Raw genomic sequence first — 18,985 nt, forward strand, 5'->3', positions numbered from 1 at the left:
CGCAACAGGTCGACTCCACCGGTGACAACGTGAACACGTCCATCTGCACATGGTGCCCATGCACTGTATCCAACCGTGTCCAAACCCTCCATAAAGAGAGAGTGGACGCCAGCCTCCGGCCTGGCTCCACCGTCCTCCCTCCCAGCCCACCGCTGCCCCAGGGGAGAGAGAACGTTGTACCCACCAATGCAGGACGGCAGGGGGTTGTCCCAGGCGCGCCGCTCCCCGGTCATGCACTTGAGGGTGGTGGCTCCGTGCAGGGTGTAGCCCGGCTGGCAGCGGTAGGTGATGCTGCTGCCCGAGAAGTGGCCCTGGTCGCTCACCTTGAAGCCAAACTGGGGCACCCCGGGGTCCTCGCAGTGGGACAGCTCGAAACCTGGAGAGAGAGAGAGGGGAGGGGGAGATATGTATTTAGAGAGAGTTAGGGGAGGGAGGAGGGGGGAGAGAGGGGATGGAAAGGGAGAGAGGGGAAGATGGAGGCAGATAAATTGAGAGTAGGAGAGAGAATAGGGGAGAGAGAGAGAGAAAGAGAGAGGGCGAGAGAGATAGAAGGCAAGGAATGCCAAGAGGGGGGAGAGAGACAGAACGGACAAAAAAGCAGGAGTACGTGAAGCATCTTCTGGAAGCCGCAGGAAAAACAAAAAACCTCTGAAACTTAAAAGTTCTGCTTAATTTACTTGTTTTTAAATATACTTTTAATGAGGGGATACTTCATTGTGCGGGGGAGAGTTCAATGTTCTGCTTACAAACGGCCAGGAGATCATATCTGGATTATCAGCCGACCCAAACACCACTCAAACAGGCCCCATGGCCGCCAATAACCTTAGCAGCCAAGCATAAACACCAGATAGTATTAAATGTCAGCTTCCATAGTCATTAGTAGTTCCTGTCCATGGTGATGTGTATTGTTTGTTGTTTGTCCGTGTAGTGTTGTGGCTGTGTGTGGGTGTGTGTGTGTGTGTGTGGGAGGATTTTTTGTTAATTCATTCAAACACAGAATAGCTTCTTAGTATCTTGGAGCATCCCGAAACAGTACTGTAGGAGTGTGTGTGCATGCGTGTTGCGTGTGCGTCCGTGTGTATGTGTGTGCGTGCATGTGTGTTTCAGAGGCCACAGTGGTTGGTCGTCAACCGAATTAAGAGTTAAATTATTTGACTTTGAATTATCATTTGATCTGAGTCTTCACTAATCCTTACGACTGCTCATTGAGCGATTGCAGATTTTTCTGTTAAACAAAACACAGCATGTAAATTGAAGGCTGCGGTACACATTAAACTACAGCAGTAGAGATTCCTAAACGCTTTTCTCACTGTTTAATTCCTCAAACAAACAACAGCACCACAGCTATATTGTTCTCAACTCCCTCTTCATTACAGTGCGCCAGAGCCATCTTGTTTGCGAGCTAAAGTGCTTGATTCACGAGCAGATAGTGGAGGCCGCATCGTCAACCCACCGTCTTCAAAGTGCAGAGCGTTCGTTCAAATGATAAGTTAATTAAAATGCGATTTAACAAATTACTTTGTTAATAAAAACAAATTCACGGCCCATACCTTGACCGTACCCTCGCTGCAATAAAGCAGTGTTCACCGGCACAAATAAATACACTCAACTACTAAGGCAAAGCCCCTCCTATATATAGTATGCATACAAAAGAGGAGAGTAGGAGGACGATAATCTAGTGGCTAGGTGTGTTCCACCCCTCCCTGGTCGAAACGTGGCGGGTTCCAACAGCAATATCTGCAGTCGAACCTCAAGCCATCCCTGGGCTGGATGCCCAAGCCCTGCTGCTTAATGTCATGTACCTTAGGCTCAGAGCAACGCACAGTACTCAGGATAAAAGTGGGAGCTGGATGACTGGACCGCAAACAGCGGTGGTGAAGGGTGACAGAGGAGGGAGGAGGAGGGGGGGGGGGGGGGGGGTACATACTGGAGTAGACCAGTTTGAAGCCCTCCCCGTTGTTCTCCGGGTCGGTGTAGAACTCCAGCCAGATGTGGTTGGAGGTGGAGATCAGAGTCAGGCCCAGCATGGAGGTGCCGGTGAAGGCCCCCAGGACGTGGGCGGTGTTGTCCCTGCCGTCGTAGATCTGCACGGGAGGAGGTTCACGGTGTTAGTGCGTGTCGTGGTGGATCTGCCCTCCGCTCATCGTGTTGATACGCTGGGGGGGTAGGAGCTAACAAAGTTGGTGCTAACGTTTTGTTAAGATTAGATAAGTTTGTGTGTCCGTATATACATGCGTGTGTGCGTGTTTGTTTGGATGAACGCATATGTGTGTTTGCGTGAGTGTAGGGTGGTCATTTGTGTTCTTGTGAGTGTGTTTTTGCATGCATACATGGATGACAGCGTGTGAGTGTCTTGGCGGGTTCATCTGTGTGTTTCTATGTATTCATGCATGTTTGCCAGCAGGTGTGTGTGTATGTGTGTGTGTGTGTATGTGTGTGTGGTTGTTTGTGTGTGTGCGTGTGTGTATGTTTGTGTGTTTGTATGCAAGCACCTTGAGCAGGTCCCCCGGGGAGAGATGGAAGGTTCTAGCAGAAATGTTTATACCCTTTCCAGCCTGCACCTGAAACCAGTCAATGACAATACAAAAACCAAATCAGAGCTTATAAAGGTTACAGACACAACACTTCGACTCCGTCGGCATCAACCCTCGACCTAATGGGCTGAGCATTTCTGCAGGCACACACACATTTAGCAAGTGTCAACTTTACACAGTATGTCGGAGAGACCCGCAATTACAGTCGCAGAGTGCCAGATTGAGCCCATCCAGAGAGCAGTTTGGAGACAGTTTGGAAAGCTCAATAAGAATCTTCTGTCTGACGTAGGACAGACTGGGCAGATTGGGTTGCTGTGCAACCGCGTGACAAAAGGATGCGTCACGTGACCTGGCATAGCCCGGCTGTGTGGGAGGGGCTAAGGCCGTGTCGTTAGTCCGATTCTTGTTAACAAGGAGACAGGTACACAACGGTGGCCGTGCGTTATCATTTGAAGAGTATTTCATCAGTTATCGATGTGATTTTATTGATAACATCATTGAAAGCAATATCGTTTGGAGTTGAAATCAGACATGTCTTGGTAATCGTAAGCTACTAGCTGGGTGAAATGCTACACGTTACTGACTTCCTCTTTTTCCGGGGGCGGAGGTTAAAGGTGATTGATTACCTGAATGCTGTAGATACACTCATGGTTGTTGTCGTAGTTCATGGGGTAGTTGGGAGACAGGAGGATCCCTTCGTTGTTGGACACAGAGGAACCGCACTCGGCTGGGGAGGGAGACACAGAGACACAGGTGTTGCAAGAGTTTGTTTTTGTGTTCCCCGACCTCATTCGTTTTGCTGGGGATTACGCAGACCTCAAACTGCTCCACGCCACGAATTAAAGTCCGAGCCCGGAGGACAAATGGCTGTGGTTTTTTACTGCTTTGATCGAAGGAAAAGTTGTGTTGCAGTCGTTTTCGATACGGCACTAAACTAAAGTACTATGGTTATAGAGAGGACTATGACAATGGTGACAATGGTGATGATGGTGCTGATGATGATGAGAAGAAGAAATACTCGTAGTAATAGAAGCACAAAAGGAGAAATCCATGTTTAAACTAAACAAAGTAAAAAAAAAAAAGAGAAATATACTATTTTTTTTGTGAAAACGCATGCAGATCCTTAGACAGGTTAGCTTGGGAAATTAGATGTATATCAGATGTTACCTATTTCCCCAAAGAAATGTCCAAGAGCCCACTCGAACGCGATAAAACAATATTTTCGCAACTTTCTCAATCCATTCATTCAATCTCTGCCATCATCTGTAGCCCACTTCTACTGCATCAGTCTCTCTCTCTCCCTGTATCTCATGCCTCTCGCCCACTGTTCTGTTGGTGTAATAGTGATGTTGAAGCTGCGATGCCATCGATAGATCACTCTCCCACAGTTTCCATTTAGAAAATTACCTCCCCACCCTCTACCTCTCTCTCTCTCTCTCATGCAACCTCCCTCTCCTTCGCTCTCGCTCTCTCCTTATCATTTGTTATCCCTTCTTAGCTTGACCTCCTCACCTTGAGTCTCACTCTTCCTCTCGCCCGCAAACACTCTCTGACTGTCAGTCTCTCGCTTTTTGTCTCTCTCTCTCTCTACTTTTTTCGCTCTTGTTTCCATCTCTCCTCCATCTATCGGAGTCATCTTGGCACTATATCGTTTGAGTATACCTGTAAATCTCCTATTCTCTGCTTTCTCGCCCGTTCCCTCTCATTGCCGTTGGCAACCGTACCAAGAAGATGCTTGTTTTCCTTCTAATAAGGTGGCTGATGATGATGATGATGACGACGATGACGCAAGAAGGGGGTGTGTAGCGGCGTTAGAAGAAGAAGGCCAGAGCCATTGACGTATGCGTTTGATCGCCTTCGCATAAAAGTTTCTCCACCAACAACTGCATCGCCAGGTTCCCCTCTTGAACCCCCTTAAGAGAGGATAAAAAAAACATGTTTGATCTTCAGACGAGGAACAAGCAGCGGGTTCGGTCCACAACCGGTGATCCTCCTTCAAAAAAAATTCAGTGAATACACAAATGTACATGTGCCGGGATGAAAGGGACTGAGAGCCCCCTTCTGCACCCCCTCGACACATCCCTGGAAGCGGCACACACGGTGGAGGTGGGATGGGTGAGGGATAAGGGGCCAAGGGCCGGTGGTGGTGGTGGTGATGGTGGTGGGGGTGGTGGTGGTGGTAGGGGAGTTGGCCCCATTGAGTAAAGTGATGCTGCCGACTTTATCTTTTGGTGGGGAATTTGTTTTTGAACAGAATGTCAGCAGAACACTTTGGTTAGAATTAAATAGGGATGGATACTATTTATTTGTATTCTTCTTTAATGCAATGACTCAATGGCCAATACATCACCCACTCGTTGTACACGGAAAACTATTCATTACGAAGGCTTCAACACAGTTTCCATGGTTTCCTTTTCAGGTATAAAAAACAACAACCAGTTAAAGCTAGTCCCTAGAAATAACAACATAAAAATCGTTAGCCGTCATGCTAAGAGCCCTCCGTTGCTACGTACCGACACATCGAGGCAGCGGCGTGCTCCACATCCTGCGGCCCCCTCCCAGGCAGACCAGCTCTGGCGCCCCCTCCAGGCGGTAGCCCATATTGCAGGAGAAACTCAGCGTGTCACCGACGCCGAAGCTGTAGCCGTTCCTCCGCCCGAACTGAGGTTGCCCGGGATCCTCGCACGGCTCCAGCGTGTATTCTGTACAAAAACAGCGGCCCGTGAAACACTTCTGCGCACTTTTGGGCCGGCTTCTGAACAATAACAGTGTATGAAAGCATCGTATGCGTTTACATAATCGACCGACCCCCCTAAAACCCCACGTTATTTTCCATATATATCTATAGCAAGGCCAGTTACCCGAGAAAGTTATGTTGAACCCTTCATAAGAAATGGAGAAGTCTGAGACGAATCGCAGCTGGGCTTTGAAGTTGCCATAGAGACCGGCGTTGATGTTGCTAGGCAACTCGTTGCCGGTGAGGCGAGCCAGAGGTTTCAGGAAGCTGCCGTTCTCCGTGACCAGGAGGTAGTCGTGCTGGTCCTCCAGATGGAAAGTCTGGAACTGGAACTGGACCCCTGGTGGAGAGGGAGGGGTTCATGGTGTGTTAGTTTGATAAAGAGACATATATATAGAGAGAGAGAGAGAGAGAGAGAGAGAGAGAGAGAGAGAGAGAGAGAGAGAGGAGAGAGAGAGAGAGAGAGAGAGAGAGAGAGAGAGAGAGAGAGAGAGAGAGAGAGAGAGAGAGAGAGGAAGAGAGAGAGAGAGAGAGAGAGAGAAAGTAAAAGAAAGCAAGAGTGAAAGAAAGATAGAAATGGAGGTTTATGATTTAAGATGAAAAATAAAGTAAATGACAGAGAGAGAGAGAGAGAGAGAGAGAGAGAGAGAGAGAGAGAGAGAGAGAGAGAGAGAGAGAGAGAGAGAGAGAGAGAGAGAGAGAGAGAGAGAGAGAGAGAGAGAGAGAGATGCGAATGTTAAGGACAGAACAAAACTAAATCACGTGGCTATACATAAACTGGTGAGCGTACAATATTCATACACATTTAATATCATCACAGTGTACATGACTTGGAAGACGTGGGCCCCGTACCAATTCCAGTACATGTCGTTTGGCAGCGTGCTGGGCTGAACAACGGGACATGCTTCTCCATGAGGCACGTATAGCATGCAGCCATTAATCCACTACAGGGCACATCATGAGGAATTGATCTGATTATGAACACATGAACGCCAATTTATCCCAGAATCTATATCTGGCACTCTAATAATCGACATATGTATGTGGTTACGTGTCTATAGTGAGTACCTACAGCATGATACACACCTCCAAATGTGTATCTTCATAAGAATGTTTAGTTAGTCAGTTAGTTATATTTATTTGTCACATACACAATTGTACAGGGCAATGCGTAGTGAAATTCTTATGTACCAGTCCGGCTGTAATTCAATTATTATAATCTTGCATCTAAAGTGCAAGATTATAATAATGATTGGTTGGTCACTGCATGGTGGGCTAAGTGACATTGTCAGTCTGGTTTAACAGTCTGTTGGCCTGGGGAGAGAAACTCGTCCTCATCCTCTCTGTGTTGACCCTCAGCAGACGGTAGCGTCTCCCTGAAGGAAGCAGGGTAAACAGCCTGTTGTTGGGGAGGCTGGCCCTGATGGTTCCCTCAGCTGAGCGGACCACCCTCCTCATGCGGAGAGGTTGGAAGCTCCTCTGCTGTTTCCTGCTGAAGTCCACTATAAGCGTCTTGGTCTGGTCGACGTTCAGCTTGAGGTTATCCTCCTCACACCAGTCCACTCGATGTTTGTTGTATATCTGTTTATGTATATCTATATATTTATCCGTTGATAATGCTCTTCAATGCCCTTCCTTTGTTCATTCCTCTCTCCCTCCATCATGGTACGTCCAGCACATCCGTGTGTCGGTGTTATAGCGGCCTGCACCTCTCCATCCCTCCCACCGTCCATCCCTCCCTCCCTCCCTCTCCCTCCCTCCCCTCCCCTGGTCTCGCCTTAACAAGCCTGGCTCAGACTGCAGCCGGCCGTCTGGCAGCCGGCGGGTCGGGTGGAAGGTATGTGTGAGTGTGTGTGCGCTTATGTTTGCGTGTGCATGCGTGTGTGTGTTTGTGTGCGTGTGGAGGGGTTGCGGCGGAGAGGCGTCTTACCTTTCCCATGGCTGACTTCCACGGTCCAGGTGCAGTTGAGTGATGAAGGGTAGCTGTCTGGGTATCCGGGACTAAGGATGGTGCCCCAGGGGCCCCTCACATCCCCGCCACAGAGAGCTGCGGTGTGGGCAGGGAGGGGTGGTGGAGGTGGGAGATAGAGACAGACAAGGAGGGGGAGACAGAGAGAGTGAGCACAGGGGGATAGCGGGCCAAACAGCCTGGAATGTGCCTGTACACAGAGACAGCGGGGGGGAGGATGTATTTGTGTAGGTGTTTATACAGACACACAAACACAAGTTCACACTCAAACACACAAGCACAAACACATGCAGGCACAAGCAAACAGCCATCACATAGACATGTCCTTTTGGATGGTGGTACCTATCCAGGGATATTCACACAAAGAAAACAGACTTTCAGTCTTTCAAGTGCCAACAACTTACAACCAAGCGGGGTTTAGTCTGCCACATCTTTTGTTTTCAGCGTTCTCAGTTTCCAGCTTTCAGTGGTTTCAAATGTGAACGTTGTCAAGTAAAAGCCAAAGAGTTCATTAATCACCTCTCGTAATTAAACTCTGCGGTCTCCTGACATGCAGGACAATACAGAAAGCAGGAGACTAATATCCAATATCCGCTAGGCAGCACACACCGAGCCTCCGGTCATTTCCCAGCTCCCTTTCTCTTCATCAAAATACATCAGAACTCATTTCCTGGAGGGGAAATGTCCTTTAATTCACAACAACGTTTTTAGGACAGAACGAGCTGAAGTGCATATTTAAAAACCTTGGCATAGTCAATCAGAGATCGGCCAAGAAAAAAGTAATCTTGGAGTCATACTTTCAAAGTAATTTGTGCGTGTTGTTGTTCAAAAAAACAATTGCATAGTAATACATTTAACACTTCATTTCTACGGCGCTTTTCGAAGACACTTTGATCAATGCAAATTAAAAGCGAATAAAATGCAATGCTCCAATTGTGTTCTCTAATTGTTTGGTCCGTACACACACAACGACAACTTCTCTTCCACATGACTTTGGATTTGTATATTGGTGTCTGTGTTTTGGGGGATAAGGGATCCTTGTGACTTTCTGCAGGGGGGGGAGTGCTGTCTTAACAAGCAGCCGTGCAGCCCTGAGGGTCACGCTGACCCAGCTGGCGTGACGACCAGCACAAGCGCTCTTAAAGACTTCCAGGCGATATCGGGGAAACGATCCGACGGCTGTGCTGCTGGTAAACGCACACACACACACACGTGCACACGAGCTCTGACTGTGTGACACTCACGGACCCTTGTATACTTTCTACGGAGAAGAAAACAAAATGGAGCAGGAGGCTGTGGCAGCTAGGGTGTAGGCTTGGGCGCTAACCTGGTATCAGGGTATACCAGGGTATTCATACATACCCAAGGTATGATTCTATCGCGTACGATGCTCCTCTTTCTATGATTAAAGATTCTGTGGAAGAAGGTCGCTTATGTCCTATCTATTATATGGGCCATAGGTATTTAACCAAGCAAGGCTCATCAAAGTATTTTTTTTATTGTATATAAGACACACATCAGTTTAGGCTAGATAATGACATAGATGACACAATGACTATCACTATCAGATCCAATTTGAAGGTCTATTTTATTTTTATTTTACATAAATACCCTCATATACTGTAAAAGTGAAGTGTCAGGAAGGTATGACGGTATGGAAAGAAAGATTACTCCCGAAATTGAGTGATAGGTTATACAATTAAGATAAAACAGCAGTGGGCCTCTTCATAACTAATTTATACATTTTTGTAATTCAATGATATAATATTTATTTATTTATTTTTTACTTTTTTACAAAGACTTGGGCCTGCCCAAATCTTCCTAGGGTTTTGGACACCCAGATGAAAGATTTATAAAGTTTAGTCTTGAGCAAGAAGTCTAACCACTCCCTTGATATAACCTTTTTATCTGAACTCACAATTAGTCACTTCGGAGAAAAGTATCCAAACCAACTGACTAAAGAGTAAAAAGCGAGATCAACCTCAAATACCAAAAATAGAAGGAAATGTCTTACTGGTTTCAAATGAACACAGCGGACAGAATTTATCTAGTATTTGCACCCCCAAGAAAGGGTATGAAATCCGACGGCATGAGAAGTGAAATGGATGTTTAAGCTGCTGGAACTCTCCTCGGTGACCAGTGAGTCAGACAGATTTCTAAATGACTGTTCTCCTCCTCCTCCTCTTCTTCTTTAGCCTACTCTGACCCCCCGTCCTTCGCTCTCCCGGTGAGAGAGTGCCGTCTCTTATCCCGCATCAGTCACCGTGTTGACCAAGGCCCCGGCGAGGTGACCGGTCAACTGCCTTATAAAGAGATCCGCCCGCCGCCTCTGCTGAAAAGTTAACTTCACCTGCCGCCACCCCCCCCCCCCCCCCCCCCCCCCCGGAAATGTTCCTCCAAACACAGATGCATGGGCGGCGAGCAGAAGCACGCTCCCCCTCTCAAACACCAATCCAAAAACACTTAGTTACTTATTTGTTTGTGATGGTGCTGAATGCCGCATCGACCTAGCCTCACACGGCCGCAGCGCACTCGCTTCGCCCATTAAGGCCGGAGAGTCCGCCGTGGGCGTTTTTATTGGTGGACAGGCGCCGTCCGTCAACCTTACTTTGCGCCCGTTTGAATGTACTTCAGCCAGTCGCATGCCGCCATCTGGATGATCTATACGGGCGTCGCACTCCCAAAGTAAACACCATTAGCGGACGTTACTGCTACCATTTTCATTTGAGTCCAAACTTCTCCTAAACAGCCCTTCCCGGCGCCGTCGTCGTCTGCACCCAATGTCGTTCGGAGCCCAGCTGCCCGTGTTGTGTCGGGCCGGTATCGGACAAAATATTTCGAGGGAAAACCGGACGTGAGTTTGCAGGATTGAGGCTGGGTTTGCAAAGCTATCTTTGTCCTACCACGGTACAGGGACCTAATTTCTCTGTACCTCCATAGTTCTGGCGGTAGCAAATGTGTTGTTGCAAAGAACTAATCATCGCTGATGATGCATGAAAGGCTATGGGGATAATCTCAACGTTGTTATTTGTTCAAGGCCTTCGATGTTGCGTCACAATATTGTCCATCTATTACAAGACAGGAATACTGCAGGGATTGGAATGAATGAAGGCAAATTAGGAAAGATTTAAGAGGGGTGTGTGTTTTGACGGAACCTCGATAAGAGTTTAAATGCACTTTAGAATGGTTGCAATAAATAAAATATATTATAATTATATAACAGCCCAGAGTTTGGAGTGTCATTCACTGAAACACTGTTTTGGAAAGAGTTGCCTGGGACAACTAAACATCTTCAAATACTATTAAGGCTCATACCACAGTCTAAACCAGGGGTCTCAAACTCAACTTACCTGAGGGCCGCTTATCACAAGTGATAAAAAAGCGTGGCAAGGGACACAAAATATCATCCCGCGGGCCTCAATTGACCCCCGGGCCGCGAGTTTGAGACCCCTGGTCTAAACCCTACAATACCAGCTCTGCAACCAAATAGGGCAATTGTTGCGTATTTCTGAATATTATGCCTGTTAGCAGCTCTTCCTTGATTCACAGCAGAGAAAAGGCTCTCTATAATGCACAAGGATATGCACGTGCATACCTTCATTTTTTTACCCGCCTATGTCAGAAACACAAATGCAAACGTGCTAACACAGCGCAAATAGCATGCTGATCTCGGAACAATGGTTGATATGCATTCGAATCCCAGGGAAGAGTTCTTAAATCAAACTTCTGCACAACTGCATGCATTTAACGCACACGCACACACACACACACACACCATCAACTAGTATTCATTTATGCATGCTTGCCATGCAGACAGGCAGAGCCACAGTCACAAATAAAAACATCAGCAAGAAAAAGCTGTCAAATCCAAGCACCCATATTTACTGACACACACACACACACACACACACACACACACACACACACACACACACACACACACACACACACACACACACACACACACACACACACACACACACACACACACACACGCCCTTAAATATTTAAAGTGCTGGGTTACCAGGAATCTTTTTTTGGCTAGATGCTGGTGTATTCACTATTTATACATAATGTATTAAAAAATCACGATGTGTATATCTATATCTAGTACATTTCACAATAAATCCTCAAGTACAGGGTACTGGAATCCTATTCATCACTGGTAACCGTGGATAATGATTCTAGTTCCACGTCTTATATCAAATAACGAATAATCACAAAATTAACAACCAGACTAAAACCCTCATGTCTTCCTCCTGACGCTGTTTGCTTAATGAAACAACACGGGTCTTTCCTGGTCGGCGAATCACAAGAAACATCTGCATTTTCCTTGGCTAGCGGGCTGACACATCTCTCCCCTCGCCAGATGAATGTAACGGGGTAACGGTGCAATCTGCAGCCAAAGATGGCTATCAGGTTTCTCCTCCTTTCTCCTCTTCTGCATCAGAGTAAATCAGGCGCCTTGATAGCTGCCCCAACACAACGACCCATGTGATTCACTGAACGTGAGCCGACAGCGGGGGGGGAAATAGACTCAGGGCCTGAAGAAAAAGCAGCATGTGCATTTGTTCCCTTCTATGTCCAGTTTGCACCCTGATGGGGAAAAGATTGCGGAAGGTCATCCCTGTCTAAAGGGAGGGAGGGGGGAGAGAGAGAGAGTGAGAGAGACCACAGGTCTCCTGATACCACTCATTGGATCCCCCTCTAAGGGGTTATGACTCACAGCGGTAGATACACACACACACACACACACACAACAGAGGTGGAAACGGATGCATTTATATCCAATCCTTGCTTCAAATCACCCCCTTCTGCCAGAGCTGACCTCACGGTTTGTGTGTGTGTGCGCGCGCGCGTGTGTGCGTGCGTGTGCGTGTGTGTGTGTGTGTAAGTGTGACACACTCAGAACAAAGCAGTCTGTCCATAGCTACATCTATAGAGGTGTATTTAAACCCAACACTAGCCTGTACAAATGATTAGAGTTTGGGACTTGAGACAGAGCGAGGGAGATAGACATACACCTATAGAGAAAGAACGAGGGGGGGAGAGAGAGAGAGAGAGAGAGAGAGAGAGAGAGAGAGAGAGAGAGACAGAAACAGTGTGTGACAGCCACCACACACTCTGTCGCCCATCTCAGACCTCTGTGTGTTTCCTGTTGGCTCAAATGGAGGCTGCGTGACAGCCCCTTGTGGATTACACCTGCCCCCAGTAGCACACAAACACACACACACACACCAAATATATATGATGTAGTAACCCCACACACACACCACACATACCATATTATTTAAATATTGACACACATCGCACACACACCCACCATATAGGATGCACGTACAAACACACACACAATCACACCAATACAGACACCACACATAGCATAGCATGTATATATAATTTACATGTGTACACACACCCACCATATATATAAGACATATGTATGCAAACACACACACACACACACACACAGATACATACCCACACACACAGATGCACATACACTGACACAGACGCATGCTCAAACACAAATGCACAGGTGCGCATACATGATTGTATGTCTTGGCTGTAGATACTCATTACATGAATCAATTCAAATACATTCAAGGGACAGTATCAACTCAAGCATAATTAGTAACGTTTTTTAATAAATACTTTTGAGAAAACGTTTCGTACCACTCACTAGTTGTCTCATTCCAGTCGATAAAAATCCCATCATATCAGATATTCATCTTTTCCAGCAGTTATTTCAATTTGAAGCAAACATTTTCCCCAACTCTGACATCTCCCACACCACCCTCCGGCTCTCACAGAGAGCACTGGATGCATATTCAGATGTTATTATTTTCCTGATCACTGATTGGCTGATGAGGCTACGTACCGTCACAGGTGGGCAGGGCGTGGCTCCACCAGTGGTTCTTCTCACAGACCAGGGGCTCCTCGTGGCTCAGCCTGTACCCCGGGTCGCAGCCGAACGACACCGTGGAGCCGATGGAGAAGTCCTGTCCGTACCGGATACCGTTGACCGGGATGCCGGGGTCCAGGCACGAGTAGCTGTCCACCGTGACGCCTGAGAAGAAAGAAGGACAAAATAAATACAACGGTTGACATCAAGTTGTGTCATAAGTGTGTTTTAAAATGATTAAGTTTAGTTTTTTGAAGAGACTTTTTTATTATAATTAGTATAAAATACTTTGCTTGTCAAAAACAATTAATATGCTAAAATGTTCATGCATTTTTTAGAACAAAATACAATAAAAACATCAATATAAACACTATTCAAACCAACCAATGAACCCGATTGATAATCAATAACTGCATTGGCGTCGACTTACTCTCATACAATATCTTGAATCCGACGTTTGAGCGGCTGTTATCGGTGGTGAACAGCAGGTACAGGAAGTTGGTGGTGCTGAACAGAAACTGGGGCACCTGGGTGCCGTTGAAGGAGCCAATCAGAGGAGAGAGCAGGTTGGGCCCGTCGTGCATCTCCAGGAAGTCATAACCCAGTTCTGTCTGGAACCTGAAAAGCGGCGGGGGCCAGGGTTACGGGGGTAATGTTGTGTTTAAAACAATTCAAACAAAGAGTAAAACGCGTTCGGATACACTAAGAACGACACCGCTAGCAAGCCAGTCCCATTCCTTATCAGTTGAAAGTGATTTTCGCAGGGTTTTAGTCCTGCTTCGCTTCCATTTGTTCTCGCGCTCACGCCCGAGGAGAGCGCGTCGCCAGCCCATTGCGTTTAGTTCACCTCATTTTCACATTGAATGAGGCTTGAATTCCGACAAAAGCTGAATTCAAGTACGACCAAAAAATAAGGAAATAACTGGGAGCAGTGACTGCTTCGATGCCAGCTGACACGCTTCTTTCATAAATCATTTTGGGTTGTAAGAAAGGCCCGGCAAGTCCAAGCCACAATTATTATTCGCACAAAAAACAAACATTAGCGGAAATGGAAAAATGTGCGGCTGGACAAATCTCCCTTTTATTTGGCTATAAACGCAATGCGGTGGATTCCGGGCGCAATCTTGGCCCAGGATTGTCTGTATTAACGTCCTGGCGGGACAACCTACTTGTCAAAGTTGATCTTAATGGAGCGTCCGGGCTCGGCCTCGATCACCCATTCACAGCTCAGGGAGTCCTTATAGTAGCCGGGCCAACCAGGGGACAGGATCACCCCGTTTGGAGCTGAGTAGTGGCCTCCACATGGTGCTGGGCGAGAGACATAGAGGGAAAGAGGGAGGGGAGAGAGAGAGAGAGACATAGAGGTGAAGAGAGAGGGGAGAAAGAGAGAGACATAGACAGACAAATGGGATAGATATGAGGGATGAGAGGGGGAGAGAGAGAGAGAGAGAGAGAGAGAGAGAGAGAGAGAGAGAGAGAGAGAGAGAGAGCGAAAGAGAGAGAGAGAGAGAGAGAGAGAGAGAGAGAGAGAGATGGAGATAGTAAGTGAGAGTGATGGAGAGAGAGAGACATATTGGGAGAGAGAGAGAGAGAGAGAGAGAGAGAGAGAGAGAGAGAGAGAGAGTGAGAGAGACAGACACACACGCACACACAGACACAAACACACACACACAAAGAGAGAGACACAAAGGATTGTGTTACTCTTCATTTTTTCCAACAGTGCCATTTACTTTTAAGGAGATGCGTTTTGTTAAGTGAAAAGCACTCTACATCTTAAGTTTGATCTTGGATGGGGCATGTTGCCCACTGTGCACATAACAATCTGGGCCCCATGACATACAACCCAAGAAAGAAAAATCACAGCCCCAGAAGCTAATTAGCTTTCATAACAGCGATTAATATACAGGACCGGGGGGCATTAACATACATATCGGATTCATACTTTGGATTTCGTTTTCAATTTGTTAGTAAGTAGGACGACTAATATTTGTAATATTAATTATTTCATGAGGGGTTCTCGATTCATTTATTTTTCCGGGGGTCGGCCTTTGCTCACAGGAAATAGCTGCCACCCTCGGGGGGGTTGGCAAGTTCCAGCTCAAGTAATTATGATTACAAACGCTAATGATAGAGATTGATTTGCCTGTCATTTAAATAAATGACCCCCCTCTTATTCCATCCCATGGCCTGGCGGTTCCCAAGCGATGGTCGGGGAGCAGGTTCACATGCAGGGGCTGCTTGGAAAGGTTCTGCTTTCCATTTGAAGCACGATGTAAGGTATTACTGTTTGTCGAGTTTGTTATGTGATATTATATCTGTTCTTAAAGTTTAGAACAGAAAGAGTGTCGTAGGCTTCAGCCTCGTCCATTATAAAAGGCTCGAGGCCACTACGATATCAATAACGAGGCTACATGGTCATAGAATTATGTAATATTACATTAGTTCTTAGGCTTTGGCAATAACAATAATGTTACTCAATGTTAATTGTATAATATTAGATTGTAGGCCACGACCATAACATTAACGATGATAAATTGACATGTTCAATATTCTTTGTAGGCCACGAGAATAACAACAATGCTGCTGAACGGTTATTGAAAAACATTATTTTCTAGGTTACGAGAATAACAATAATCGTTCTAAACCGTAATTTAATAATTTGAGTTTCGAGGCCACGACAATAATTATATTGATGCAAAATGATTATAAAGTGTCAAATATGCTGGCGGAATCAGTGTGACCCCAGAAAGCAACAGAAAACAAAATGTTAGGATGAATATGAAAAAAAAGATGAAAGTCTATAGATTATTATTGTCATTAAAGCTTTTAAGAAAAAAAACGTCCAGAAATATCGGCTCTAAATTCAACAACGGAGAGCGACGTCACTTGGGATCGCTATCCGCTTGGTGCATGGTTCAGACCGAAAACAACCTCGCCCGATTTCTGAACTCAACTCCGACGTTAAAAACTCAGCCTGCCCCGAGCCCCCCCCCCCCCCCCCTCCTCACCTTCACACTTGGGTATGGGTCCGCTCCACATCACCTTCCCTTTGTCCAGCTGGCAGGTGATGGTCTCGGCGCCCTGGGTCTTGATGAAGCCGTCCTCACACACCACCGACACCGAGCCGCCCAGCTGGAAGCTGTCTCCAAAGCGCCGGGCGTTGATGGGGATGCCCGGGTCGGGGCACTCGTTGTGGCCGAAGGCTGTGGGAGGAGGAGCGTGGAGGAGGCGGCGGGAGGAGGGAGAGGAGGAAGAGGAGGATGAGGAGCAGGCTTGTCTAGTGGTTAGGGGGGTTTGGGTTCTAGGAGAAAGGTTCCGGGCTGGATAGCTCGATGTCCGCAGTGCGTTTCGCCCGGGGGTACCCTTGAGGTGGACTCCCGTAGCCCCTACCTGCTCCTAAGGTATCTCAAGAGTCTAAATGTGCGTCACTCAAATCAGTGTGATCGTATATTCAAGATCCATCTACTTTATTCTCTCCATCGACTTCCTTCCAACAATGGACTCTGTAAACTCCGGATCTATCCACTGAAGCTCTACAATCTAAATCTATTCCCTGTGTGTATGGATACTCATTACCCATAGGAGCAAGGTTGTCATGGATCAAAATCGTTGTGCAATTCAGTAAAAATGTGTTGTGGTCTCTTGTTAGCCAATCATTGGATGCAAAAACAGTGTTTTGTCCTTGGTGTGGTCAGATGAGCAAGAAAACTGTGACCTTTTTCATGTTCCGCCGTTACCATTACGGCCTGTCAGAATCACCAGTTTAAGGAATTGTCCCCATGGTTTGCAAAGTGATCTATTAAAAGCTTTTCAGTCATATTCCGTCAAAACTAATGTTTCAAGAAAAATGCCTTTCTTTTTCTCAAGGCTTTATGTGTCAATGTTTCAAAGAGCAATCAAATAGGGAAAGCTATTTGTCATTCAGAGATATGTGGTACACATACTCTGGTTTTGGTCAAAGTACTTTTGGTAACTTCTAAGGTTCTCCAAACATTTTGATTTGCAGCAATGCAACAGATTTCAACTCTGCCACTTCATATCACCAGAGACCTCTTCACATTCATACGTATAATACAGAAGGATATTACAGACAGAGAGACGGACAAACATACACACAGGTTCATAGGGACATTTGTAGGCAGTGTTGGATGGACAGACAGGTTCATACATACAGCTGCAGGTGATGTTGGACAGAGAGACAGACAGACAGACAGACAGACAGACAGACAGACAGACAGACAGACAGACAGACAGACAGACAGACAGACAGACAGACAGACAGACAGACAGGTTCATACGGGCAGCTGTAGGTGATGTTGGACAGACAGACAGGTGCATACGTACATGTAGGAGATGTTGGACAGACAGACAGACAGACAGACAGACAGACAGACAGACAGACAGACAGACAGACAGACAGACAGACAGACAGACAGACAGACAGACAGACAGACAGACAGACACAGACAGGTGCATATGTACAGCTGTAGGTGATGTTGGACCGACAGAGAGGTGCATACGTACAGCTGTAGGTGATGTTGGACAGACAGACAGACAGTCGGAAAGGTGCATACGTACATCTGGAGATGATGTTGAACAGACAGACGGACGGACAGGTCTATACGTACAAATGTAGGTGATGTTGAACAGACAGACAGACAGGTGCATACATGAAGGTGATGTACGACAGACAGATAGACGGACAGGTGCATACGTACAGCTGGAGGTGATGTTGAACAGACAGACAGACAGACAGGTGCATACGTACAGCTGGAGGTGATGTTGAACAGACAGACAGACAGACAGGTCCATACGTACAGCTGGAGCTGATGTTGAACAGACAGACAGGTCCATACGTACAGCTGGAGGTGATGTTGAACAGACAGACAGACAGACAGGTCCATACGTACAGCTGGAGGTGATGTTGAACAGACAGACAGACAGACAGACAGGTCCATACGTACACATGTAGGTGATGTTGAACCCGCGCCCGGACATGGAGTGGTCCGCCTGGAACTCCAGCCGCAGGGTGTTGGTGCTGGAGGTCAGGTGGGTGGGGCTCTCGGCGCCCGAGAAGCGCCCGATGACGGCCACCTCGGCGCCCTCGCCGTCCTTCACGGTGAGCGCGTCGTACGGCGCCTCCAGGTCAAAGTCGTTGAAGGCCAGGTGGATCCGGGAGCCCGGCTCCGACTGGATCAGCCAGATGCAGTTCATGTTGTTCCCGTAGCCCTCCGGGTAGTCCGGGGACAGCACCGTCCCTGCGGGGGCCGTGAAGTTGGACATGCAGGGGACTGGAGGGGAGGGAGAGGGGGGAGAGGGGGGAGGAGGGGGGAGGAGGGAGAGGGGGGGAGGGATAGCAGCAGAGTTGGATGGATAGATGGAGAGGGAAAGATGGAGGGATAAAGTTGGAGAGAGGAATGGATCAAGAGGGAGACGGATGGATAAAAAGGGTGAGATGGATGAATAGAGAGGGAAATGGATGGATGGATGGATGGATGGATGGATGGATGGATGGAGAGATGGATGGATGGAGAGAAGCGAGAGAGAGAGAGGGAGGGATGGGTGGATGGAGAAGGAGAGATGGATTGATAAAGAGGGAAATGGATGGTTATAGAGGGAGCGATGGATGGAGAGTGAGAGATTGACGGAAGGCGAGAGATGAGCAGATGCATACATGTATGGAGAAAATAGACGGACAGACAAATAGATAGATATGGATAGACGGTTTGATTGACAGGGAAGAAGGAATCACATATAAAATAAGTAGATGCAGAGAAGAGGAAAGGAAGATAAAATAAAAGGGCCAATAAAGCAAAGGGAGGGGTGACCTAGAATGAGAC

At 47.0% G+C, this 18,985-nt stretch overlaps 1 protein-coding gene across 1 annotated transcript in view; it reads right to left on the reverse strand.

Moving 5' to 3' along the window:
• Positions 1-18,985, reverse strand: part of LOC132451539 (CUB and sushi domain-containing protein 3-like) — a 243,589-nt gene that overhangs the window by 64,162 nt on the left and 160,442 nt on the right. The window contains exons 13-24 of the mRNA XM_060044079.1: positions 18,110-18,436; positions 16,154-16,348; positions 14,315-14,453; positions 13,576-13,763; positions 13,122-13,310; positions 7,202-7,318; positions 5,396-5,611; positions 5,048-5,236; positions 3,161-3,261; positions 2,493-2,561; positions 1,928-2,084; positions 185-376 (exon numbers count right to left, since the gene is read on the reverse strand). Of these exons, the coding sequence (XP_059900062.1) occupies positions 185-376; positions 1,928-2,084; positions 2,493-2,561; positions 3,161-3,261; positions 5,048-5,236; positions 5,396-5,611; positions 7,202-7,318; positions 13,122-13,310; positions 13,576-13,763; positions 14,315-14,453; positions 16,154-16,348; positions 18,110-18,436 (2,079 nt within the window). The remainder of the gene's footprint in view (positions 1-184; positions 377-1,927; positions 2,085-2,492; positions 2,562-3,160; positions 3,262-5,047; positions 5,237-5,395; positions 5,612-7,201; positions 7,319-13,121; positions 13,311-13,575; positions 13,764-14,314; positions 14,454-16,153; positions 16,349-18,109; positions 18,437-18,985) is intronic.

Source organism: Gadus macrocephalus, chromosome 22, assembly GCF_031168955.1.
Source record: "Gadus macrocephalus chromosome 22, ASM3116895v1".
Taxonomy (NCBI): domain Eukaryota; kingdom Metazoa; phylum Chordata; class Actinopteri; order Gadiformes; family Gadidae; genus Gadus; species Gadus macrocephalus.